At 42.7% G+C, this 26,487-nt stretch overlaps 3 protein-coding genes across 4 annotated transcripts; 2 read left to right on the top strand and 1 right to left on the bottom strand.

Moving 5' to 3' along the window:
* The first annotated feature begins 576 nt into the window (after positions 1-576).
* c8h18orf54 (chromosome 8 C18orf54 homolog) lies at positions 577-7,524 on the top strand. The gene is made up of 15 exons (XM_028026481.1): positions 577-784; positions 1,951-2,092; positions 2,164-2,305; positions 2,571-2,738; positions 2,870-3,029; positions 3,709-3,763; positions 3,837-3,987; positions 4,065-4,174; positions 4,545-4,665; positions 4,734-4,856; positions 5,488-5,551; positions 5,625-5,667; positions 5,886-6,038; positions 6,748-6,803; positions 7,362-7,524. Exons 2-15 carry the CDS (start codon positions 1,952-1,954, stop codon positions 7,456-7,458), a joined length of 1,584 nt encoding a protein of 527 aa, XP_027882282.1. The 5' UTR covers positions 577-784; position 1,951; the 3' UTR covers positions 7,459-7,524.
* Positions 7,523-11,184, bottom strand: LOC114150186 (sperm-associated antigen 16 protein-like). The gene is made up of 3 exons (XM_028026480.1): positions 9,906-11,184; positions 9,336-9,440; positions 7,523-8,303 (listed from the first exon to the last, which is right to left on the bottom strand). The coding sequence occupies exons 1-3, from the start codon at positions 10,797-10,799 to the stop codon at positions 7,656-7,658; spliced, it is 1,647 nt and encodes a 548-aa protein (XP_027882281.1). The 5' UTR covers positions 10,800-11,184; the 3' UTR covers positions 7,523-7,655.
* A 189-nt stretch (positions 11,185-11,373) lies between these two features.
* Positions 11,374-24,831, top strand: wdr91 (WD repeat domain 91). Of its 2 annotated transcripts, XM_028026479.1 has the most exons (19): positions 11,472-11,490; positions 12,262-12,350; positions 14,038-14,171; positions 14,246-14,425; positions 15,318-15,525; positions 16,469-16,551; positions 16,818-16,927; positions 19,693-19,861; positions 21,459-21,635; positions 21,701-21,867; positions 21,942-21,996; positions 22,077-22,172; positions 22,340-22,434; positions 23,203-23,356; positions 23,505-23,613; positions 23,693-23,805; positions 23,876-23,983; positions 24,207-24,296; positions 24,539-24,703. In XM_028026479.1, the coding sequence occupies exons 2-19, from the start codon at positions 12,305-12,307 to the stop codon at positions 24,701-24,703; spliced, it is 2,259 nt and encodes a 752-aa protein (XP_027882280.1). In that variant the 5' UTR covers positions 11,472-11,490; positions 12,262-12,304. The 2 variants fall into 2 exon arrangements, with proteins under 2 accessions (XP_027882279.1, XP_027882280.1); XM_028026478.1 differs by lacking the exon at positions 12,262-12,350 and having other exon boundaries at positions 11,374-11,490; positions 24,539-24,831.
* The last annotated feature ends 1,656 nt before the right edge of the window (positions 24,832-26,487 follow it).

The following is a 26,487-nucleotide window of genomic DNA, read 5'->3' as shown; positions in this document are numbered from 1 at the left end:
AATAATAAATGTTTTGTGGCAGATTATCTTTGCAGGTAGAATTCAATAATATTTTTGGTGAAAAAAGTAAAATAAATAAATACATTTTAAAAAAGCATCCAAAGAACAACAATAATACAGTCTAAACAAACTCATAATACAGACTGAGATTTCTTTTATCTATATTTTTGTAGATTAAGTGGATTCTGTGCTTATGGAGGAGACAGGCCTATAGAAAACAAATGCAGCAACTACAGTATATCGTAATTATGTACTGCCCGGTGTTTTAGTTTTAAATTAGCGAACATAAAATCAAAGAAAATTAATTAAACTGAATGTTTATAAGGCAAATTTTAAACCAAATGTACATTCTTCCAACACAGCGCAAAACTGTGTGAAATAAAACCGGAATAATAATAATAATAATAATAATAATAATAATAATAATAATAATAATAATAATAATAATAATAATAATAATAATGGGGGTGGAAAAAACCGGTTTATGTATGAACAGTGGAAATATATCTGTTTCACAGCAAACAGACCGATGTCAACACTTGAAAGAGTTCAACGCAGCTACTTCCGTTTAATGTTTGACTACTTCCTGTTAGCAACCTGTCAGTTCAAACTGACTCTGAGCAGCTTAGTTGTAGACCGTAACCAGGGAGTCCTCCTGGATTAACCGTTACCCCACGGCTGCACATGGATAAAACACATTTCAGACCATAAAATGTTTTTCGGTTATTTTCGTCCATGTTTGCAGCTTCCGGTTCTCTTCGCAGCGCAGCTCGGCGGAGTTTAGGTGAGAAAACTTCTGAGATTCAGTTCGCCATCTTTATTCTGATTCTCCAGTAAAAACTCCCCGTTAACACAACTTCTGTTAGAGCTGAGGTTGAAACTTTAAACGGGGATTTTGTTTCTGTTTAGCCATTAAAAGTTATTTTAGCACCGTTTGCGCTACATATAAAACAAGAGATGGCAAACTTCCATCTCCTATGTTGATCCCACAGGGATACATTTAGAGATAGGTAGTAACTAGCTACATTTACTTTAGAAACTAAAAAAATAATCAGATACTTTTAGGAGTAGTTATACTACACTGTACGTTTTGCGTTTACTTTAGTAATATTTCTGGATTCTCTGCCCACTGTGAGTAACTTCACTGAATGAAGAACAAACGTGTTTTAACCAAAAAATGCAGGCCTGCAGTTTATATTGAAGTGAGACCTCTTGTTTCTACAGCAGCTTTGTAGTTCTAAACATTTGGAGACGAACAAGAAATCAAGAAACAGTAAACAATGTACATTATAACTGCAAATATTTTCCCCTGTTCTAACTTATAAATACACAACCTTTCAACCCATTAGGTTAATCAATTTTATATAGAAAAAATAGATATGGAAAAGTTTTTCTTCTAACTAATATTTATTGTTATTTATTTATATTTATATTATTGGTATGATAAATAATGTTAAATAATGTAATATTATATTATTTACACTATTTATTTTTGTATCATTTATATTATTTATTCTACAACTGATAATATAATGTAAAGAACATTTATGTGTAAATATTATTTATTAATAAATTCTTATGTATACATTGATAAGTAGAATTTACATGTTATGAACAAACTCAGTAAAACAACGGAAAGCAAAAACCAAAACAGGTACACATATCTATCATCGTCAAAAACATAAAAATAAATAAAAAATTACATAAAATGTGTCTGATTAAATCATTTTTAAATATAAAATCTTATATTCTGATCAGTTACTTCAGCAGCCTCTTTTTACCAAATACTTGTTTATTCCTTAATTATTTTTATGAATGATTACTTTTTACTTGAGTAAAAGTATGTTAAACTGACTAGAGTACAATGTTTGAGTGCTCTACCCCGGCATTTGGTAGTGGATTTAAAACTCGGTCAGAACCTGATTTGGGTTTATTTCTGTGTAAATAAAGGATGGAGTCCAGCAGCCTGGGGAGCGACTGTCTGTCCCCGGAGTCGACGGTGACGTCTCTGCTGTCGCGCTCCGGCCACCTGCGCAGCGGCCTGCAGCCTGCGGGCCGCAGCGCCAGCGCCACCTTCAGGTTCAGAGACCAGGTGATGATGATGAAGAGCGGTGAGGCGCTTGTTGCCGGGTGATTCTGAGGTGTGTTTTTTTCCACCTGCAGGTCTTTGATTCGGCGTCGGCGGCGCTGGACGCCTACATCACAGACTTCAACCGCAGCTGCCAGCAGTGCAGGTCGCTGACGGCGTCGCTGGTTCTGCCACGCAGCCAGCCGGCCAATCACAGGACGGCCAGAAACAGAGACGGTGCGTCATAGAAACATAATAAAAATAAGTATTCATCCACCATGGAGGGATCTTTTATAAGTCAGGGGTAAAAAAATGTGGCTTTTTTTGGCATAAAAAACGATTTAATTTCATGATAAAGCAAATTAACTTAAAATCTAAACCATGAAATAAAGGATTGCATAAATACTCACTGTAAGTGGAGTTTGCAGTGATCTGATTGGCTGATCTGTGTGTAGCCTGAGCTCCCTGTGTTCTGATTGGCTGATCTGGTTGTGGCCTGCAGTCCTCCGGGAGCGTCTGACCGACAGGGAGCTGGACTTCCTCAGCCTCCCCGTCAGCTCCCTCCATCACCGCCTGAACCGCGACCGCATCTCCATGACAACAGAGGAGCTGCTGTCCATCCCCTGCGACGGCTCGATGCCCGTCACTCACACGTCTGCCTTCATCCGAGGTCCTTGAACGCACCACCAGGATCACACCGGCCCATGTTTCAGAAGTTGTGCTGGAAGTTTGTCGTCAGTTTGCGATAAACGTTACGTTAAACGTTAAAGGAGCCGTCTGTGTCTGTCTCTCTGGCGTCAGGCGTCCTGTGCCGGTCCCGGGGTTCTGAACCGGTCCCGTCCTGCGCCGGATCCAGACTCAGCAGCAGCCATGTTGCTCACCAACACCTTCACCTGGACCCAGGGCCTCCAGACCAGTACCAGAACCAGAAACAGAACCGTTTTCCTGCTAGGACCTCCAGGTTGGTGGAGTCTGTTTGGATTCTGCAGAACTGGTGACAGAAAAACTACAAATCTTCACAACATGAATCAAATAAAGCTGAGGTTTAAATTATGATGCACGATAAACCGGCACCCACGTCGGTATCGCTCGATATCAGTCCGTTCTTTATCGGCCCGATAAATCAAACTGGGCCAAAATCAAAAACCTATAATTACACCCATCTTAATTCTGTCTGGTTCTGGTTGTTTTTTTACCAAAAAGCGTCAAAACTGTAGAAAAAAAAAAATCAGTAAATACAAATTATCGGCCAAAACATCAATATTAACATCAGCTATCACCATCGGGCCAACCTTTCATATCGCCGCATTCCTGCTTCATTTTTATAAAAAATCCAAAATGGTGTCTTCAAATGCGCTTTAGCATGAATCCAAGTTAATAAAAGAAAGCAAGAATAATGTCTTCCAGCTAGAAATTAAAAATCTGTTTATTATTTTAAAATTCTGCAGTTTATGCACAAAGGCATAAAGAATTCAGGAATCGCTTTTTTATTCCCATTTATGTTAAAAATGAAAACATGGAGTAAAGAGTCGGTGTGTCGTTTGCATTGAATTCTGAGTAAACAGTTTTATCTGATCTTTGCTCCTCCAGGGTTTATTTTGATCTGATGGACTGAATCATTTGAATGTTTCCTCCTCCAGGTCGAGAGGGAGGCTGCAGACGGACAGACTGAGCCAGTCTGCTGACATTCCTGCTGTAGGTGGTTTGGTTTACTGACCTGTTGTAGTACCTGAACCTCCCTCTGGTCCTTTAACCCCGGCCTCCTCAGTCTGCACACAGAGCTGCAGATCTGCACCTTCCTCGCTGGGTGACCAGCAACAAGTCGGTCCTGGGCTGCTCTGAGGTCAGCAGCCTGCCGGACCTGACCTACCCCAGCTGGGTCCTCCGCGCCGCCGAGCCGCCGCCCTGGGAGGAGCGCGGTACGCCGCAGGTCACTTCCTGTCTCTGTGCTCGCTTGGTCTGGTCTGACTGCAGCCGGATGTCTGTTGTTTCCCAGGCGATGCTTCACCTGGAGCGGCCAGAGGGAGAGCTCCGTCCTGGGTGTTGGACCTGGAGATGGACGAAGAGCTGAAGGCAGCACCAGCACAGCTGAGAGGGAGGTCAAAGGTCAGAGTTAATCTTCTTTACCTTTAATCTCATTTAGGGATGCACTCATCCACTTTTTCACCACCGACACAAAATCTGAGGTTTGTTATCGGCCGATACCGATCCAGAAAAACAGCCTATCTGCCTTAAAGGGGCAGCGTCGTGTTTTCTATGCTCATGGTTTCATTTTACAGAATAATCCATGTTTCCTTCGGTTGTTATTAAATGGCTCACATACCAATAATATGATATAAAAAACATTGTCACGATACCAGATCTAGATTGTCTTTCAATACCGGAACCGATGCAGGTATTGATATCGGATCGGTGCATCCTGAGGATCCTGAGGATGAAAACGTGTTTCTGTTTTCTGTTCTCGTCTCGTTTTCAGTGTGTGGTTCAGGCTGAAGGGGAGCAGACGCTCCGAGAGCTGCGGCTGCAGCTGGCCGAACACATCTCTGCCCTCACTGCCCAGGGGAACGGATCCGGCAGCCTGGCGGCGCCGTTCAGAGGTACGAACACAGCAGGGTCCAGTCAGCAGCAAACCCACTGAGGCTAACATGATGCTGAACCCGTCCAGACAACAGGATCGAGTCTCTAATCCAGAAGGCCGATCAGGTTCTGGACGCCCTGAGTTCTGGAGGAGCAGAAGGTTCTGGAGGAGCAGGAGGTTCTGCAGGAGCAGAGGGTTCTGGAGGGAAAGGTGAGACCAGGAACTCATGACATCACACTCAGTAAGACATGACGTTCAAAACATTCCTTCTGAAGTGAATTGCAGAGAAACGATAAAGAAATTCTTCAGTTTTTGTTAAATACGTCCAACAAACACTCAGTTCATGTCGGACCTTGACCTCTGACCTGCGGCTAAACTCAGAGCTGCAGCTTCAGGAACCCTGATGTGGTCCCGCTTCTGCTAATGTGCTAATGGAGGAGCTAACTTTTCATTTAGCGCTTTTGCTAACTTTGAAAATGTTTAGTGCATTTAGCTTCCTCTACATTAGTTTTTCTGAATTAATTCAAAAGCTCTAATAACTGTTTTGTTGGAGTGAAATGACGAACTTGAACCAGCAGAGGGCGGTGGAGTCTGCTGTAGCACATGTAGTAACAATGACACGTGATGGAAATCAAAATTTAGCCCTTTAACATTATGTTCCACTAAATGCCACGTTGATATATCAGTTTAGTTTCTTCATTCTCTGATAAACACCATGTTTATATTGCAAATTAGTATTAGCTTCGGCTAAATGCCATACTGACGTAGCATTTTAGTGACTCTGTTTGGGGTTAGTGCAGCTAGCTTTTGATTAGCCACTGAGCTGGTTTGTGTTTTTCAGTGAGTCCTGTTGGCACCGAGGACCTGCTGCTGTCCTCGCCTCTTCGCTGCCCCTCCCCCACTCTGTAAGATCCATTTCCTACATGATTGGTCCGTTCAGATTTCCCTCAGTGACTCAAACTTGTGATGAACCTGCAGAACCACAGAGCTGGAGTCGGATCAGACTCTGCTGGATCAGGAGGTAACTCTCGTCCTGGCGGGCATTACTGATCGCGCTTAATGCTCCACAGTTATGATAATAATTATAACACTGATGGGTTTATAAGAAGCTAACATGCTAAATCAGTTGAATAAACACAAAATATTTAATCTTTAGAGTCTTTATCTTCGTTTTATTTGCTAATATTTATCATAATCGCTCTTAAAAATATAATCAAATCACTGAATTCGCTCTCTCAGGTTTTGAGCAGTGGTTACCATGGAAACGACACTGGTACGCAGCCCGGCCCGGTGGAGGCCATGAAGCAGATGCTGTTCCGGCTCCAGGCCGTGGAGGCGGAGCTTCAGAGGCAGCGGATGGACGCCGACGGACAGAAGACGCCGGAGAAACAGGTGGAACTTCAGCAGAACCCGTTTTACCCGAACTTAGCAAAATAAGTTCTACAGAATCCTGCTAATGACCCGATTATTGAACTCTGGTGTGTGGAAGCACAGAGACTCTGACCTTTTGACACGCCGCTCTGTCACAGGCGTCACAATTTAATTTTTACGTTTTGTATTTATTTTGCACTTATTTACACAGGATTTTTTACTTTTACTCACATTTTATCTCATTATTTTTATTTAGTTATTATTTTTGTTTTCTATGGTACATTGATAAAAGAAATTTAAATACAAAATATGGAAAACATTAAAAATTTAATGAAATAAAATATGAAAGTAATTTTTTTATTATTAAATATATTCACAATATGGAAAAATTAGGAAAAAGGTAACTCAGATCATACAGATAATATGAAATATTAATACTGTTGAAAATGATAAATATTCGTATACAGTAGGTCACCCTGTATAATCAAATAAATTGTGAAAATTATTATTTTTTTGGATGCGATATTTGACAGTTGAATCGTTTCATCCGGCCATTTATTTGTTATGTCAGTTTTTCCAGGATTGGTCCTCCATACATTTGCTCCAGAGTTCTGGTTAAACCCGGCCTCTCTTTCTTTAACAGGTATCCAGTTCGGTTCCGGGTGTTTCTGTGATTTGTCGCCCCCTGCTGGTCCAGTAGTGGTAAAACAGGAGCTGATCTGTGTTGCAGGAAGCCGACGTTGATCCAGAGCTGCAGAGTTTCCCAGGAAGTCCATCGCTAAAGAGGTCAGACTTCAAACCGTTCAACACAAATCCAAACAGAAAAGTTTTCTGGTACTTTACAATGTTGAAATTATTCCATAAAAAAATACAAAAAGTTGTAAAATCTGCATGTGTCATTCTTCATAAATTTAGCAAAATTTGTTGCTTCTTCACGTTTTTAGTCAAATTAGGACCCAAAGAGCCACAGGACACTAGGAACGTTGGTTAATATGAGGGGAAATGGAGCCTGTTTGTACAGTGAGGCACAGTGGTGGCAGCATCATGCTGTGGGATTTTAAATCCAAAACAAAGCACCTGAGTTCTGCACACAAACTTACTTCAGATTGTCACTAAATCTTTGCGTTCATCAGCTTTAATGCAGCTCTGATTACTAACAGTGATGCAAGGTGGTGGCAGCATCATGATGTGGGATTATTTAAATTTGTTTTAGTATAAAATAAAACACCTGAATTGTTGTTTCTGTAATTGCACTTAATCCAGTTTCATTTCTAATAAATTGCTGTGATCCATCAAGGTGAACTTCCTGGTTGTCACTTCCTGGATGTCACTTCCTGTTTTCAGAGTCGGGCTGTACCTGAACCGCCTGAAGCTGCTGGTGGAGGATCCGGGTCAGAGAGGAAGACGGACGGACTCCTCCTCCCAGCAGGACTCGTCCTGAAGCAGACGGGCCGGCCCGGTTCTGCTGACGTTCTGAACCTCGGACTAAAATAAAAACGTTTCAGTAGCTCTGAATCTTTATTAGAGGAACTCGGCGCTAACTTCCTGTTTCCTCCCGCAGCAGGAAGTGCTCCAGTGCTGCATAAAGTTTATTCTCTGGTAGTTGGACCTGCGGGTCGGTTCTGACTGGTCCAAACATCAGAGCCAGACGTTGATCAGTCCGTCGCTGCCAGCCGACATCAGAGTCCCACCCTGGAGGTCAAAGGTCACGCTCTGGACGCTCTTCCTGTGTCCCGCCAGGGTGCTCACGCCACACGACTCCGCCTCCACCAGCCGCACCAAACAGTCGCCGCTAGCAACCGCCAGCAGCTTCCCCGATTGGTTGAAGGCCACCTGGTTGGCGGCGTGTGGCCCAGCGTCCACGATGCCCGTCGGCGCCGCCGGCTTCCGGGTGTCCCACAGGTGGACGGTGCCCCTGGAGTCACAGGACGCCACGGCGTTCGTGGTGGGGCTGAAGGCGGCGTGGTTGCAGGGGTGGCGGTGTCCACGGAACGTGGCGGTGCTCACGCCCAGCCGGCCGTCCCAAACCACCACCGTCTTATCGGCGGAGGAGGTGAGCAGCAGGTCGGAGCACGGCAGGAAGGCCACGCTGTTCACCGAGGCGCCGTGGCGCCGCAGGATCATCCTGCAGCAGCCGCGGCTGGGGTCCCACATCCGGACCGTCCCGTCGGCGGAGCAGGACGCCAGAATTTGGCCGCTGGAGTGGAAGGAGCTGCCCCAGGTGGGCTGGCTGTGACCGGCCAGCAGCAGCACGCAGCGACACGCAGAGAAGTCCCAGAGTCGGACCTGCAGCACAAACCAGAACCTGCAGTCAGGAGACAGGAAACGGGAAACCAGGAGACAGGAAACCAGGAAACCAGGAGACAGGAAACCAGGAAACAGGAAACCAGGAGACAGGAAACCAGGAGACAGGAAACCAGGAAACAGGAAACCAGGAGACAGGAAACAGGAAATCAGGAGACAGGAAACCAGGAGACAGGAAACAGGAAACCAGGAGACAGGAAACAGGAAATCAGGAGACAGGAAACCAGGAGACAGGAAACAGGAAATCAGGAGACAGGAAACCAGGAAACAGGAAACCAGGAGACAGGAAACCAGGAGACAGGAAACCAGGATCCAGGAGACAGGAAATAGGAAACCAGGAGACAGGAAACCAGGAGACAGGAAATCAGGAGACAGGAAACAGGAAATCAGGAGACAGGAAACCAGGAAACAGGAAACCAGGAGACAGGAAACAGGAAACCAGGAAACAGGAAACCAGGAGACAGGAAACCAGGAAATCAGGAAACCAGGAGACAGGAAACCAGGAGACATGAAACAGGAAACAGGATCCAGGAGACAGGAAACCAGGATCCAGGAGACAGGAAACAGGAGACAGGAAACAGGAAACCAGGAAACAGGATCCAGGAGACAGGAAACGGGAAGGAAATGTTTCCTGCGACATGTTTTCCCTTCACAGATCTGATAAATCCATTAAACTCGACTAAAAACAAGCAAATCTGCTGAAGGATGTGGGAGAGAGTCAAACTAAATATTTAGTTAGCAAACTAAGTAAGTTAAGTATTTAAATTTAAGCTACACATTTAGTTAGCAAGATAGACATTTAGCACTGAACTGAATGTTTAGCTAATATGCTAATTCCCTTGCCAGTAACTGGAAGTGAGCTATCAAAATAAGAGCTGGGTCTTCTTACGGAGTTGCTCATGTCACCAATTTAAATAAATAATCAAGGCTGATCCAAAGTGTCGATAGTTTGGTTTAAAAGTGGCTCCGGTGTAATCTGTGGAGCCTGAGTCACGTTTTAAAACGGAAACTCACCGTCTTGTCTCCGCTGGTTGTGGCCAGTCTGGATCCTTCAGGGTGGAAGCTGCAGCCTGACAGCCAATCAGAGTGGCCCTCCCCTATCAGCAGCATCCGGGCAACCTGACGTCAACATTCACAGCATCACCCTACAGCTTAGGTATCCAACTCAAGGCCCAGGGGCCAAATTGGCCCCCAAAGCTTTTTACATAAATAGAACCTTTGGGGTAATAGATGTGTGATGCTGAGAGCTCTGGTGTAAAAAAACAAACATCATCCTTCTTCTACTTCCTGTTTTCTCTTCTTTGTTGTTTCCTCTAGTAGTAATGTCCGGTTGTTTTCATAGACTGAAAATCCGCCTCATCATGGCGCAAAAACTTCGGTTTTTTTATTGGCTTAAGTCAATTTTTTCTTAATTTCAATGTTAATTTGAATATTTTGTAACAGTAATTACAATATCAACAAGAAAATAAATTTTGGGACATTAATGGAAACACCGCAATTGCGGATTTCTTTCCCACATTAGCGGAATATAAACAAAGTTTTACCGCGTTGGTAATGGACGTGCGGCCCCAGAGGCCGGCCTACCTTCTCCCCGCTGCGCGGCAGGTCCCACAGCCTCCAGGTGCGGTCGTCGCTGGCCGAGGCCAGTAGCGGCCTGCCGGGGTGCGGCGCCACGCCGCTGATGGGCAGCTGGTGCGCCCGGAAGGAGCAGAACAGCTGGAAGCTGCTCTTCTCCGGAGCCTCCGGACCGGCCGGCAGCCCGCAGGGCTCCATGGCTCCGCTCGGGCTGCTGGGTGGAGGCTTCCTTCTGGGTGTCTCCGGTTCCGGTTCCGGAAGCCTCTGGGCTCGCTCTTTCTGCAGCCCGAGGAGCGTCTTGGTCCGCAGAGCCGCTTCGTGTTTGTCCCGCAGCCGCTTCAGCGCCTCCTCTGAGTCCTGCAGCTGCTCCTGCAGCTGCTTGCAGTCCCCGGTCAGGACGTGCTTCTGCTCGGAGAGCCGCCGGTGCTGCTGCCGGTGGTAGTCGCTCTCCTGCTGCATGCGCAGCAGGCTCTGCGCCGCCGTCAGCACCTGCTTCCGGAGCTGCTCGGCGTCGCCGCGTACGGCCTCCAGCTTCTCCAGCAGCGCCTGGCGGTGGGTCAGCGCGTCCGGGACGAAGATGCCGCCGCCGCCGCCGCCCCTGGCCCGGCTGTGCCACTCCAGCTCGAAGAGACTCAGGGTCCGGGTCAGGCCCAGCTTGCGGAGGAAGTTCCGCAGGAAGTCCTCCACCGACTCCGGGATGTCCTGGACCACCGGGTCTTCTGGGTTCACCGGGGGTGAAGAGGCTGAGGAGGAAGAGGAGTCCTCCTCCTCTTCCTCCTCCTCCTCCTCCTTCTCCTCTTCGTCCTTCTCCTCATCCTCAGCCGGTGACTCCTTGAGGGAGTCACAGTTCTCCTCCACTTTGTCTCTTTTCTCCTCCACTTTGTCTCTTTTCTTCGCTGACATTTTCTGTCCTTCTCCTTGTTGTCGCGTCGCCAAGGCAACAGCTCACCTTCGGAAGTCATTATTGTTTACTCCGTTACCGTGGCAACGCATCGGCGCATTAAAGAAACAGGACATTTTAAACTTTTGATTCAAATTAAATTTTGAATCAAAACTACTTTATTGATCCCAAAGAGAAATTAAATGTTCAGAGTTAATGATGACGGTGAACCTTATAATGAGTTTAACTGAAAACTTTTATCAGACTCTAAATTATTCCATTAAACTCTTCAGTCTAAATATGTTTATTCAGAAACAGGTTTCTAAATAGGATCTATATCTTCTCTTTAAATTTCTACGTGCTTCTTTACATCTCATGCTAAATCCTTTATTTGTTTTTTTCTGTTAGCCTGTGTCTTTATATTCATTATTTATATCTTAATATATTTAAATTTTACATTAAACAAACATTAATCACACATTATTTAAAACATCCGATTAAAATGTGTTTCATTTATGATTATTAAATATTAATAAATAGTAATAATTTGGCTTGAATCAATATTTGTGAAGTTAATTTATTTCATATTAACGCAGTTAATTGTTTATTCTGTTACCATGACGACCACGTGTTCAGCGTTATTTAAAGTTTGTGGGCTGCCCGGTAAGAAACCGGGTCGGAACCAGGCTGGTGCAGAAGCGACGGCAGCTTCCGGTGAGTTCTCCTTCGAAAACATGTTGAGATGTTCGGGAAGTTAGAAGAAAGAAACGAAAATGTTTTAATCCTGGATTTATTCTCAATGTCTTCCAACATACAAAACAAAAAACAGAATAAAGGACAACAGATTCTGGTCACAGTAAGACAATTAAAATAAGAAAAAACACATTAAAAATAATTTTTTAAGTATAAATTACATTACCTTTTAAATCAGGGGTGGGCAGTCCTGGTCCTCGAGGGCCGGTGTCCTGCAACTCTTAGACGTCTCCCTGGTCCAACACACTTGAATCCAACAGCTGAATCACCTCCTAAGTGCAGTCAAGTTCTCCAGAGTCCTGCTAATGACCTCATTATTTGACTCAGGTGTGTTGAAGTAGAGATGCATCTAAAAGTTGCAGGAGACCGGCCCTCGAGGCCTGGAGTTGCCCACCCCTGTTTTAAATGTTCTATCCATAAAATACATATATTTTTTAGTTTATTCGTGGTTTTTGAGTGGTATGTGTTTAGGATACAGACTAAGTCTGATGAATTAATTTCAAAAATAAAAACTTATTTCTGTTTTTATAGAACTATTCCTTAACTGTACCTTGTATTGAAGTTATTTTCATTTTATTGTTACTTCATTTATGATTTAATTGTGTTGTTACAATAAAGTATTTTTAGATTTATTTGTTTTGCTTCTATAATTTCATAAATTCATACAATTCTCCTAAAATAAGACCAAAGCCTGTTATAATAATTCGGATGGTTTTCCTGACTGGCCGGCAGACGGCGCTGTTTCCGCCTGACTCTGGTCACGTGACTTCCTCACATGACTGTCAGCCGGAAGGAATCAGCAGGAAGATCGTCCCTCTGTTGTAAATATATATTTTTTGTTTTTTATGAATTGTTAAGTATGAGTTAAACATTTTACTGCTCTCGGAGGTTTAGCTGCTAAACACAGAACATTTACCGGTTCTGGTTCCGGTTTGGTGTGTGCTTTAACGGCTGTTTCCGGTCCAGAACAAACAGAAATTCCTGCCTTTAACTGTTAACGGAGGAAATATTAATACTCATGTGTTCAGGTCGATCTGTTTACGGTCACACGTGTTAACTGCAGCGGAACAAACGCTTAATTTAAAGTTTTTCAATTCCGTTTGGGTTAAAGATGGTTCTGGAACCGTTAACCCAGGTTCATTAAGCTAACTGGTTCTTTAAACTGCCTGTTACTTGTCAACACAACGCTGGTCAGGGCTGAAGTGTAGGGTTAGCCGTTTTCCTGGCTGAAGGATTGAAACGTTTTCACTAGCGGCTTTATTTAGTTTTATTCCCTTGAAAGTGAGATAAAAAGTTCAAAGAAAAACAGAAGAACTGAGAAATATCATTGTTTTAAGATTATAAAACATGGTGGAGGTAGTATTATGATGAGGGAGCTGTTTTCTTTAGGATGCAGAGGAGCACTGATTGGCATAGATAAAGAAATGTAGTTTAACTCAGATTACGTTTTGTTATTGAAACTCTGGGTTATTGTTTGAAAAAAATACAGTTTGAATAATTTTGGATTTTTATTATTTTGCAGTGGGTTTTTAAACTAGAGATGTGAATCTTTAAATCTAGCTTTCAGTTTGATTCAGGAACATTTTTTAATTCAGAAACCATTTTTCTGAAACGGTTGAGAGATTCTGTTCAAATCTGACCGAACCGAGGAAAAGAGTGTAAACAACTAGAACATTTACTGAATCAAATTTAATCAGTTTATATTCAAACAAAAATAGATTTGATCATAAAATTCTGTACCAGTGTTAGCTTAGCTTAAGTATTTAGCTTTTTCTTAAATAAGAAAATATCTAAGAATTATTGGAAATGCATACGGTGGTCGGTGAACTCGTAATAAAATATAGAAATAGAAGCAGCAAAGACGTTTAACTTGCATTTTAAAATCAATTTCTGAATTGATTCAGAATTCCCAGGACTAGGAATTTCAATGCTTTATAGATCCTGCTAGGCTTGTTGCAGTAATCAATAAACCAATAAATTGCATGATAAATTAAAATGAGCTCAATAATTTCCTTTTGCATGATTTGTTGTTTCTCTGTTTCTACCAAAATCTGGATAATAAAAGTTTTCAGTCTCAACTAGCTTCTTTTATTGAAGGATCATTTTGTTTGCAGAGACTCATAATTCATTTTATTTGTTGTTTCTGTTGTTTTGTTTATTTTCATCCATCCATCCATCCATCCATCCAACCATTTCATCTGTTTTCATCTGTTTTATTTATGTTATATATTTAAAATATCTTCCAGTTGTCAGAATTGAAAGTTTATTGATCTTTGTGTTCTTGCATTATATTATTGTTTATCACAATAACCTTTGGGACGATTCATCGTCCAGAAACACGACAGGCTTCCAGCTTAAACGATTCTCAGGATGTTTCTGCTTGAAAGAAATAAACCACCAAACTTAACGGATGTGTTTAGTTGATGATTTGACATTTTTTGTTGTTGTTGATGTTTCCACTCGAGTGGAGTGTTACTTCCTGTATGGTCACTTCCTGTTTGGTCTCAGTTCTGGTCAGGATGGGTTCTGCGGTGGAACGGACGGACAAACACGTCCGGGAGTATCTGCTGTACCGAGGCTTCACCAGCACGCTGAAGCAGCTGGACAGCGACATCAAGGCGGACAAGGAGAAAGGCTTCCGGGTGCGTTGGACCGGACCGGACCGGACCGGACTGGACTGGACCTGACCCGGTCTGACGGTTCCTCTGTCCCCCAGGTGGACCGGATCATCGAGCAGCTGCAGCAGCTGGTGCAGAGCTTTGACCTGGCCGGGCTGAAGGAGTACTGGCTGTATCTGGACCGGCGCCTGTTCTGCAGGCTGGAGGACGTGTACCGGTCCACCGTCAACAAGCTGAGAACCAGCCTGTACCGCTACTACGTCATCAACACCATCCAGGTCTGGTACCTGATCCAGAACCAGCTGCCTGTCAGCCAGAGGGAGCCGGTTAGCCGCTTTCGCTAGGTGCCGTTACCGTTCACCGAGTCAGAACCGGACTGTTCTAATGCGAGACCAGCAGGAACCGTTCACATAACGCCTCATTCTTATCAGTTTCTATAAAATACGACTTGAATCAAAGCTGACAAAGTTCCTGATTATTTCGCTACATAAAATACGTTTCATGCAGCGCGCCACAACGGGAAATAAGGCAACAAACGTGAAAAGCAACTTATAATAACGTTTGTGTCGACTTTACTGTACGCACAGACCTGTTGCCATGGCAACTGACTGACAGCTTCACCGCCGCACGAGTGTTCCTGATAAACCTGAATGTGAACCAAAAACACAAAAACATTCTTCACATAAATCACCATAACAGAACCTTCAGTCCGTTACAGTTTCACGTTCTTTTAGTTTTCAGGGTTGATGTTTATTTTGCGATTATTAATAAGTGGCAATCTATGATAAACATTTGCTCTGCTGATAATCTGTCAGTGTAGCTGTGTTGGTCACCTTATGTTAGAAACACACCGACCTGCAGCACATCTACATGCTAAAATTTCATAGTCAAGCTAGCATAGCTGAGCTCCTTCCTCAGAATTGAAACCTGTGAAATGTCATTTCCTTGTAGACAATTAATATGAAAACATTGGGACCTTTTTCTGATTCTTTGTGTGATTTTGTGTCGTTTTCATGACTCAGTGCATGACCCATTTCTGACCCATTTCTGACCCGTTTCTGACCCATTTCTGACCCGTTTCTGACTTGATTTTGACCCGTTTTCGATCCGTTTCTGACCAGTTTCCGACTTGTGTTTAACCAGTTTCAAACCCGTTTCTGACCCGTGCAGAAAGGAAACCTGGAGAAGACGCAGGAGTTCTTCCAGAAGCAGGCGTTGGAGCTGCAGGGTCAGGCCGAGTGGCGCGACTGGTTCATCCTGCCCTTCATCCCGACCCCGGAGCAGAACCCGGCCTTCGGGCCGTACTTTTCCCGCCAGTGGGCCGACACCTTCCTGGTGTCGCTGCACAACTTCCTGTCGGTCCTGTTCCAGTGCATGCATATCCTTCACAGGAAGCCGCAGCTGCAGATAAACAGGCTGAACGAGGCGATAAATCAATCTGACAGATTCGTCTAATTTTCGTCTTTTGTTTCGATGTTTTTGGAACATTTCGATGTGAAAATGAGAATTTGTTCTCAGTCAACTGATCTGGTGAAGAGAAAAACATTACAGTTTTGGAAAATCTGGATTTTTTCCCAATAGTCTAAAGTCAGAGCACCCAGGGCGGCCATCTTGTTTTACAAGCCTGTTTAGCCACTTTTATGTATTTTGGATCTGAAATCTGAATGCTGGACCGGTCACAACAATCATTTCTGCTGGACGATAAATTGCTCCAGAAATTATCAACATATTGGTAACAGTATAATAGTGCAAGTAAAAACCATAAATCAAATGGATCAGAGTGTTTCTGTAAACAAAATCATCTGAATGAAAGTTATTGTTTTTAATTTATTATCTGATTAATTGGTTATTGCGACATTTTTTTCAAAAATTAAATCATAATGTTACAAGAATAAAGGTGAAATAATACATGAATGAAGTTGTGATATTAGAAGAATAAAGTTGTAATTTTATGAAAAGTCCAACAAAAAAACAACAAAATATTAATTATCCAATTTTTTTCTTTTTAAAACAAGTTCTTGTAATTTTAAGACATTCTTCTGGTAAAATCTTTAATCTGCTAATATTAAAACTTCATTCCTGTAATTAAACAATCGTTTCATAGCCTGGCCCATCGTACGACTCACAGAATGAATAACTGGAATAAAAGCCACTTTTGGAAGATATTTTCTGTCGTTTCTTAGAAAGGAATCCGATTTGTTCTGAAAATAATTGTAGGTTTTGTTTTAGTCGCCCAGCAGCAGCCGAACCAACATGCTGCTTTATTTATACCTGAGTCACATTTTGCAGGTGAATCTTTTGGTTCCTTAACTGAGCTCCACCTCAGCCGGTTCTGCTGAGCTTCGACTCCGAGGTCCAGAGGATGACGAGTCTGGCCGAGGAGAACGAACAGCTCCGCCAAGTGGTGAGGGGAGGAAGTGTTTCTGATCCAGTGGATCAGGTTGATCAGTCTGTCTACATGGTTTGATCTGCTTTCATTGCCAGCGCTGCTTCAGTTCATTGAGGTTTCTGAGCAGCATTTCGATCAGGGCTGGACTTTGACTAGGCCGTAGCAGCCTCAGTCCTTTACTTTTTCATCAGCAGTTTCATCTCTGACGCCGTTACGCTTCAGCTGATGTTTGCAGAATGATGTGTTTTATTATTCTGACAGAGTTTTGTGTGTTTCTCCAGCTGTTCGCCCTGCAGACTGAGAGCCGGGACCAGAAGGACGGAGACGAGGCGGTGCAGCACAAGCTGCCGCTGTACGTCCAGAACATGGACCGGCTGGGAGACACTGAGCTGTGAGCCTCTAACATCTCTCTTTACTGATGACTGACCGAAGCCTTGATTAGTGCCTTCCTCCTGTTTTTAGTCAGAATTCAAGACATTTAGTGATATTTTGTTACAAGAACTGAGAAACGGCCAACAGGACAGATTTTACTGACCCAAAGTGGTTGCCATGGCTACATATCTGACATTTATAGATGTTACTGCTTTTACATGTTACATCTACTTTATCAGTTGTATTATCTGATATTAAGTTAAGTTAGCTGTTGTTAATATTGGTCAGTTTTAGCTTCAATGCTAATGTTTTTAGCATTTTGTTTCAGTGTTGGGTTTTTGGTTATGTGGTCAAATTGTTGGCTGTTAGCTTCAGTGCTAATAGTTTTAGCTTCATCATCAGTGCTGATGAACATGCTAATGTTCTCAGGATTTAACTTCAGTGCTAATTCTTTATCATTTAAAATTAATGCTCAGAATTAAGACTCAGTGCTTAATTGTTTTAATGATTTAAGTTTAATACTTACATTTAATGTCTGCTTTTGTTATTAATGCCGACAACTTTTACCATCAGTGCTAATTGATGCTAATTGTAGCATTTAGTTTCCTGCTAATGTAGAAGTTTTCATGTTCATCATTAGTTTGTTAGGTTTAATGTTTAATGCACTTGTTTTAAATTTTGGTCATATATTCTGTATTGGCAGCTTTTAGTACTAAGGTATTGCTAATGTTTAGCATTTTGTGCAGTGCTATTTTTGGTTGAAATCATTTTATTAGCATTTTGGGGCTAATGTTGCTTAGCTTTATTGCTAATGTATCTCATATAACTGTCACATGACCTCATTTACTCACTGTGGGCTGTAAGTGGATTTTGGTTGTTTTGAAGTTTGTTAAAGAGACTTAAAACAAAAACTACAGAAAACACACATGGCATGTAGCGAGAGATGTTCTGGAAAAGAACAAAGTACTAAAGGTTTCTTTAGATCTGAGGTACTTGATCTAACCAACATTTTTCAGCACTTAGCTTTGCTGCTAATGTTGTTAGCTCTTAGCTTTATATTGATTTCAACAGTTTAGTACTACTTCTAATGTTAACAGTTTCTTTTGTTTGGTGTTAGCAATTAGCTTCAGTGCTATTGTTTTCACATCCAGTGTTACCTTGCTAATGTTAGCACTTTGCTTCATTGCTAATGTTAGCACTTTGCTTCATTGCTAATGTTAGCACTTTGCTTCATTGCTAATGTTAGCACTTTGCTTCATTGCTAATGTTAGCAGAATTTAACTTCAAGCATAATGTTTTCAGCTGTTGGTTTTGGTTGCCATGCATTTAGCATTTTGCTTTTGTGCTAACATTGTTAGCATTAAGCTTTGGTGTTAATGTTAGCACTGAGTTTCTGCTCTAATTTCTACTCAAAAATGATTTTTAGTAATATTTTTAAATTACTAATATTACCAAGGGAAGTTATACCCTTAGTAATAATTACTAAGTTTAGTAACATTTTTGTCATCTAGCCAAAATAGCTTTAGCATTCGTTAGCGCCTGTAGAACATTCTGGCTCCATAGGTTTAAAACAGACTTATATCTGGTTTTATTTAAATCAGAACCTTTTTAATTGTCCATTTTTTTATTCTTGATTTGTCCTTCATAAGTGTTTATGATTTTAACTGTTTGCTAGCTGTGCTCTCCTTCAGCTAGCTGCATTTATTTAGCCTCATCGACCGTCCGCCATGTTGTGCAGAACTTTCTGTGCAGCGGCGCTAGCTTATGTTTACAGGCCAGAATGCATCAACATGAAATGATTCACATCCAAATGGCAGCGGCTGCTATTTTCTGTTACATTTACTGTTGGCATGGCAACCATCAAAACCAGCCTAAACCATCTGAGTAAAGATTAATATTTCAGTTTGAAAATTGTTCATGAAAAGGTGTTTGTATGAGAAATAACCACGGTGAGTGTCCTAGAGGTAAACTGATGTCTGCATAGCGACAGATAATGTTTGTGTCTGTTTGTTTATTCATGTCTTCATAACTCCTCATTTAAAATACTTTAAATCACTTTTGGGTGGATTTTCTTCTTGCACTTGATCAGTTCTGTGTGTTATAAACATTTATTTATATGTGAAGTGTTTTGACCTGATTTGTGTTGTTGCTTATTTATTTCTGCTGTTAGAGTTTAAACTGTGTGCTGTGATGATGTTGCCAAATAAACAATTCACCTGATGAATTGTTATCTTTGTCCATGATCCATTTGTAGAAATCAATTTGCAGTAAAGATCAGTTTCTGTAAAGAAAAGGAAAATCTGAGACTGAAGACCAGAACAGCTCCTGTTCCATAAACACTTTGAGATATAAAATGTAACATTTAGCAGGAAACACATGAAGCCTGAATAAATTGTACTTTTGACGGGTCTGATTCTTCGGAGTGAACCACAGAAACCGTCCAGAACCGTGGAAGATCCACTTCTGCTCCCAGAATGCAACACTTCCATCCGTCATCCACTTTTTTATTATTATTATCATTAAAGTTTCTGCAGGACATTGGAAACCATCACAGTTTTACTATAAATACACCAATCAATGAACTATTAGAGAAAATGTGTTAAATAACATTTTTATAAAGATAAAAATACGATTTAGAAATCCTCATCCAATGTCATTAAGACCAAATAAAACATTTATAGGTTTTCTGTAAAATAAGGTGAATCTTTTACCGTGTCAATCAGTTCAGTTTGGACTCGGTTTGAACCAGTTCATCTGTGTTTGTTGAACTCTTGTGTGTCGCAGGGACTTGGTGTCGAGTCAGCGAGTCGTCAGCGCCGCCACCGCGCCCTCCAGGAACTTCTTCTCCACGCTGCTGCCTCAGGCCAAACGGGCCCCGATGAAGGCGCCGCCGCCCACCTCAGGGTCCCCGAACCAGGCAGCGCTGGGCAGGAAGGAGCTGCCAGCCAATCAGGTGACAGCAGGGGTTTGATCAGCCAATCAGGTGATAGCAGAGGTTTGATCAGCCAATCAGGGGACAGCAGAGGTTTGATCAGCCAATCAGGGGACAGCAGAGGTTTGATCAGCCAATCAGGGGACAGCAGAGGTTTGATCAGCCAATCAGGGGACAGCAGAGGTTTGATCAGCCAATCAGGGGACAGCAGAGGTTTGATCAGCCAATCAGGGGACAGCAGAGGTTTGATCAGCCAATCAGGGGACAGCAGAGGTTTGATCAGCCAATCAGGGGACAGCAGAGGTTTGATCAGCCAATCAGGTGACAGCAGAGGTTTGATCAGCCAATCAGGTGACAGCAGAGGTTTGATCAGCCAATCAGGGGACAGCAGGGGTTTGATCAGCCAATCAAGGGACAGCAGGGGTTCGATCAGCCAATCAGGGGACAGCAGGTTATCCTGACTGTTTGGTTTTACCTGTTTAATGTTTGCAATGGTGAGCAGAATCCATTCTTGGTTTCTGATGAGCTTCTGTCCTGGAACCTCAGTTATTTCTTTGGTTCATTTTAGGCAACGCTAACTAAAAGGTTAGCTGTGCTAACCCTAAAGCACTAATCGTGAACATTTGGTCCAATAATGCTAATGGGCTACACCAACATGATGCTTAGCAGAAGCTAAACGCTACACCAACAACATATTTAATGGAAGCTAATGCTAATGCATTGTACCCTAACTTGGTATTTAGTTTAAGCTAACGCTAAAGCACAATAACAACACAGTGATTAGCAGGAGCTAATGCTGAAGCGCTACACCAATATAGTATTTAGTGCAAGCTAACAGTAAAGTGCTAACCGTTAGCATGGTTGCCGTCCTCACCCTCAGTCACTAATTTAGTTTTGACATCATAATTTACATGCTGTATAATTCCCTTAGATATTGTATTCGTGTTTATATCTTTTTCTGTTCTGTGTTTTATTTTGTTCCTGTATGTTTCTTGTTTTAAATAAAGTTATTGGGGAAAAAAGTGGGGAACATGAGGAGAGGAAATGGAACTGCTGCGTCTTCAAAATAAGAGCATGAATATAAACGTCTAATTACTAGGATAATTTTTAACAGGCAATAAAACTTCAACACAGGTTTCAGAATGAATTTATTGTTTTTATTTTGTTAGCGTGGTTCTAGTTCTCTTCACACCCTGGCCATGGTCTCTTCCAGCTGCTGCCATCAGGCAAGAGATACAGAGCAATAAAAACCAGGACAAATCGCCTAAAAAACAGTTTTTACCCGATGGCAATCATGGCACTAAATTCAAAGGCATAAGAACTTCTGCTCTTGACACCACTTTGTTATAAATGTCAATTCTGTGGCGACACCTCCAGGCGCTGCAACCATCTTCTGATGTCTAAGTTTATTTCTCATTTTGTACTATTTATTTCTTTATCTTTGTATATTATGTATATACACATAACCTGCATCTTAACTCGAGTCGAGCAAATCTCAATCTGTAATCTGTTGATGACAATGACAAATAAATCTTATCTGTTGCAAAATTGAGTTGAACCAAAACACAGATTTTATTTCCCCCATTATTTATAATTAAAACAAATGATTTATTTTTAGGCTGTAAAGTGTAAAGAGTCGTCCCAGTCTAAGGAGGTAAAAGCCGCCTCCAGCCAGTCTTCGTCCAGCGAGGCTCCCAGTTCCCAGCCTCAGGCCATGAACCAGAACAGCCGACACAGGAGGATCCAGGAGCACGAGAAGGAGAGGAAGGAGCTTTTCTCCAGGCCGTCCCCTCAGGTACGCCTCACCTGGTCAGCGCTCTGAGTCTGAGGAGCTTCACCTCAGCTTTACGTTTCCCTCAGGCTGCAGAGAACAGAGCGGACGACGTGGATGCGACCGCAGCGAAGAGCTTGTTGGAGCCGTCGGATTCCTCCGGCAGGGAGGACGGAGGCCTGCAGGTGGAGCAGCCCTTCATCAAACTGAGCCAGGAGGAGTACGGCGAGCATCACTCCTCCATCATGCACTGCAGGTACAGAGTCACACCTGAACACCTGAACTCCGACAGACTTTAAACCGGAACTCAAACCTGCTGCCTGTCTGCAGGGTCGACAGCTCTGGGCGCCGGGTTGCCAGTTTGGATGTAGACGGCGTCATAAAGGTTTGTTTATTTTTATTTTACCATCTTCTAACCTCTGAAAAATCAAACTAAGTGTAAGAAACTCTCTCCTCTCTCTGAAGGTTTGGTCCTTCAACCCCATGATGCAGACCAAAGCCACCATCATGTCCAAGTCTCCTCTCCTGTCCCTGGAGTGGGCCACCAAACCAGACAGACTGGTAAGACTTGGACAAACTCTGCTGCTGCTGTGAGGAAAGTCTTGATCCAGTCGTGATTTTTCCATTAGCATCTCTGGAAATCCTCTTTAAAACCGGCCCACAGGACGGATCAGTACTTTAGCACAGGATGGCGGCTAACCCTGGTGACTGAATGTTTGTCTGGTCAGTTGTTATTAGGCAGCGGCGTTGGGACGGTGCGACTCTACGACACAGAAGCCAAGAAGAATCTCTATGAGATGAACATCGATGAAACTCATCCACGGTAAACCATCAGCTAACTGTTGGCTTAAAATCTACATGAACATGCTAACAATGCTACTTCTGGGCTAAAACGCTCAGCTGTAACACTTTAGTTAGCATGTTAGCTGCCAAATTGCACAGTAAAGCAATTAGCCTATAAAGATATTTATTTGACCCTTAAACTCAGGTTTGAGCAGATTTCATAATAAATATTAATGTATAAATGGGTCATAAGAACATAAATGCTGTACGAATGGATGAGAGACATTAGCAACCAGCTAACGTATTAGCTGCTAAATGCTACAATCAAACAGTTTGCAGATGATATTTTTTATTCCCATGAAGTTTAAAAAGCAGTGAGAAAAGATTTCATATTAAACTTTTATTCGCCAATAATCCAGATTGTATTATTAATACATCAGAAAAGCAGATTGATAAGAAAAGTTAGCAATTAGCTAAGCAGTTAGCATGAAGCAGCTAAAGAGTTTAATATTTCCTTTGGAATCTGTCAAAAACTTAATTCAGCTTCAAACGAAATTAGTTTTCCATGAATTTCCGGAACCAAATCATAAATCAGTAGCTATTTGTGAATGGAGATTAGCAACATGCTAGCTAGCTAGCTTTTTAGCTGCTAATTGCTACACTTTAATTTGTTTTTAGTCAATAGAAATAAAACATATTTACATTATGTCAAAAATGTCAACTAGAGAGTACCAAATGATCCAGATGCTGGAGTGTTTTGACCCAGAGGAGTGAATTTATCTTGATAACTTTGGATTTTGTCTGTCAGTATTTTGTCGTTAGCCTGCAGCCCCAGCGGTTCGTCGTTCGTCTGCTCAGCTGCAGCTCTCAGCCGCTCTGGAAGTGTTGATTCTGTTCCTCGGCTTCCCATCCCGGTGTCCGGTCAGCTGCTGCTCTGGGACACCAAGACCGTCAAACAGCAGGTGGGGAGCTAACTAGCTTAGCAACATATTAGGTATAATATGTTAAAATATTGTTTTAGCTGAGATCCAGTATGTTTTCTGATGCACTGGAGAACATTTAACCTTTGAAAAGGATTTTATGTTAATAATTTAATCTCCTGTCTTCCAGCTCCAGTTCTCTCTGGAACCAGAACCAGTAGCCATTAACTGCACCGCCTTCAACCACAACGGGAACCTGCTGGTGACGGGAGCTGCTGACGGCGTCATCAGGCTGTTTGGTTGGTGTTGTAAAAACTCCGTCAGCAGTCTGTAGTCATGTTTGGGTGGAACTGATTGGTGCGTCTGCTCCCGCTGTAGACATGCAGCGCTACGAGAGCGCCATGAGCTGGAGGGCTCATGATGGAGAAGTTTACAGCGTGGAGTTCAGCTACGATGAAAACACGGTTTTCAGCGTCGGGGAGGACAGGAAGGTGAGCGCGCGCAGGCCGCGTAGTTCTGCTGGCTCGACCGCCGGACTGAAATCGGTGTGTTTGTGTTCAGTTCATCCAGTGGAACATCCACCGCTGCGGCGTGAAGCAGTCGGAGCAGGTTCTGCCTCAGGACGCCACCGGCCCCTTCGTCCTGTCGGGGTACAGCGGCTACAAACAGGTGAGTCTCATTTAATCACAAAGGATCCAAACCGACCGAACCCGTCGACATGACGACCAGAAGGTGCACAAACTGGACATGATCTTTAGCTTAACGGTTACCTGTGCTAACCACAAGCTGATAATCATAAACATTAGCTTAGCTAACGCTACAGCGCTAAACAGAAAATTAGCTGTGCTATTAGCGGATTAGCTTAGCTGTGCCCGTCTGATCTGTCTTACAGGTTCAGGTTCCCAGAGGAAGACTGTTTGCCTTCGACTCTGAGGGTCAACACGTCCTGACCTGTTCCAGCTCCGGAGGACTCATCTACCGAGTGCGTACCCTTCATCATCCTCCTCATCATCAGTCCTTTGCTCATTTGTAGCCTCTTTGTTAGCGGTAGCCTAGCTAAAGGTTTGAAGGGTCGACTCAGTGGCAGGTGTGAAACAAAAGTTGCTTTATTTGTTTTAATTTTATTGTAATACTCTTTAAAACTTGCTGTATGGAGTTTTATCTAAAGGTGACCTGAGAGTGGAGCCCTGAGGAACTCCTGACTCTTTGCTCCTCCTCTTCCAGCTGACCAATGGGGAGCCAGCGCTGGATCGGGTGCTGTCACTGGGCGGACACAAAGCCCCGGTGGTGACGGTGGATTGGTGCTCCGCGGTCGACTGCGGCACCTGCCTCACGGCCTCCATGGACGGGAAGATCAAACTCAGCACGCTGCTCGCACAAAAGTCGTGACCCTGAAGACGTCGGGGGTCAAAGGCCGACGTAAACGGATCACTGTGCAGTTTCTAATGTTGTCTAACGTCTATTTTTGTTTCATGTCGTAATCAGCATTAAAGTCTGACTTAAAGTTTCAGCCTAAAGCCCGTCTTCAGTTTGGTTCTGTTGAGGCTCAAAGGAAAATCTCAGATTCTGGATCCGTTTAATGACGTCACAGTAGCTCTGACAGAGCAGCTGAGCCTGATGTCTGTTATGATGTCTGTGTCTTCAGCGTTTGGGTTGCACAAATCCAATGAAATGCTATCTATAATATATATATATATATATATATATATAAATAAAAGTACAGTGGTGGGCTCTGCTAACTAAACCTTTTAGTACCATTAGCTTCTGCCTTATCATTTAACAGAGGCTAACAGTGAAAGGCTACACTAGCAAGACAGTACGAATAAGCTAATGCTAAAGCGCTAACTTCTATTAAAATTATATTTGCCTGTTTAAGACCACAAGACTCAAGGACCAATTTAATTTTGACATTATAATTTACATGTTCTTTAATGCCCATCCATATTATATTTATGTTTAGATCTTGTTGTCCGTGTTTTATTTTGTTTGTTTCTTCTGTCAAATACAGTATGGGCTCTTTGCACCTGCTGCGCTGACGTCACAACCACATGCACAGATGCGACTCTTGTTTCCGCTTTGAGTTACCATGACAGCTAGAAAAGACAAAGTCTTATTTCAGACGAAAATAAAACAATACTATGAACATTATTGTCTTCCTAATATAATGGGCTTTTAAGTTTTCATGGATTTCCAAGCGATCCTGAATTAAGAAGACGGTGGCTTGTAAATATTCGTCGCTACCAGCTAAAGCTAACGCAGCACAGCAAAGTTTACATCCTTCACTTCACTCCGGATCAACTTCTTCAGCCTAAAGCAGAAGGTAAAGGAGCCTCCTGTGTTATTTCCATGGAATCACTTCTGTATTCAGCCTGAAAGAGTTTATGGGAACCAGAGAGCAGACCAGAACCAGACAGCCGAGCTACTGACCCGCCTGGACACACTGCTGTAAACACCGTCCTGCTTCACAAGAAACATGCTAAACTAATAAAGTGAAATAACACGGAGCCCTTAAGGAACACGGCCATATTTTTCTAAAAGCAACAACTGAACCTGAACCGTCAGCTGAACTAGAACTCCGACACCAGAGCTGCTCTACTGTTAAGCTATGGGCTTGTTGTTCCTCAGGCTGCAGAAGCAAAAAGCCTGAACCGTAAAATCCCCGTTACTTGGTCTCTGACACTAACGACAATAAACCACCTAATATACTTGAACACAAGGTAAAAACATTGTCCGTTAGAATGGATGAAAAATGTTTAGATACTTAAATAGCACATTTTTACAAGAAAAATGTCCGGCATAAGCTAAAGCTAATGTTAGCCACAAAGTTTAAAGAAAGTAAAACTTACCTTCGTATCTGTGAATAACGAGGCGAACATCTTAAAACCTTTCTCCAGCTTATTGTCGGGGCTTCAGATCGATGTTCATCATTAACTGTTACCTTGGACAAGCCCTGCAAACACCCAGTGGAAAGAGCCTTTTTCAATAGATCGGAAAAGATTGAGCCGCTTTTCCCGAACGTGGAAGCTGAGGTGCAAAGAGCCCATTTCGTGGCGTGGGGGGAACGGAACTGCTGCGTCGTCTTCACCCCTTCAAAATAAGGGCATGAACATAAATGTCAAATTATTTCAATAATTTTAACATCCTTTAACTAAAACACAAATATCAAACTTTAT

The sequence above is a fragment of the Xiphophorus couchianus genome, chromosome 8 (assembly GCF_001444195.1).
Source record: "Xiphophorus couchianus chromosome 8, X_couchianus-1.0, whole genome shotgun sequence".
Taxonomy (NCBI): Eukaryota; Metazoa; Chordata; class Actinopteri; order Cyprinodontiformes; family Poeciliidae; genus Xiphophorus; species Xiphophorus couchianus.
This window is presented reverse-complemented; position numbering and strand designations above follow the sequence as displayed.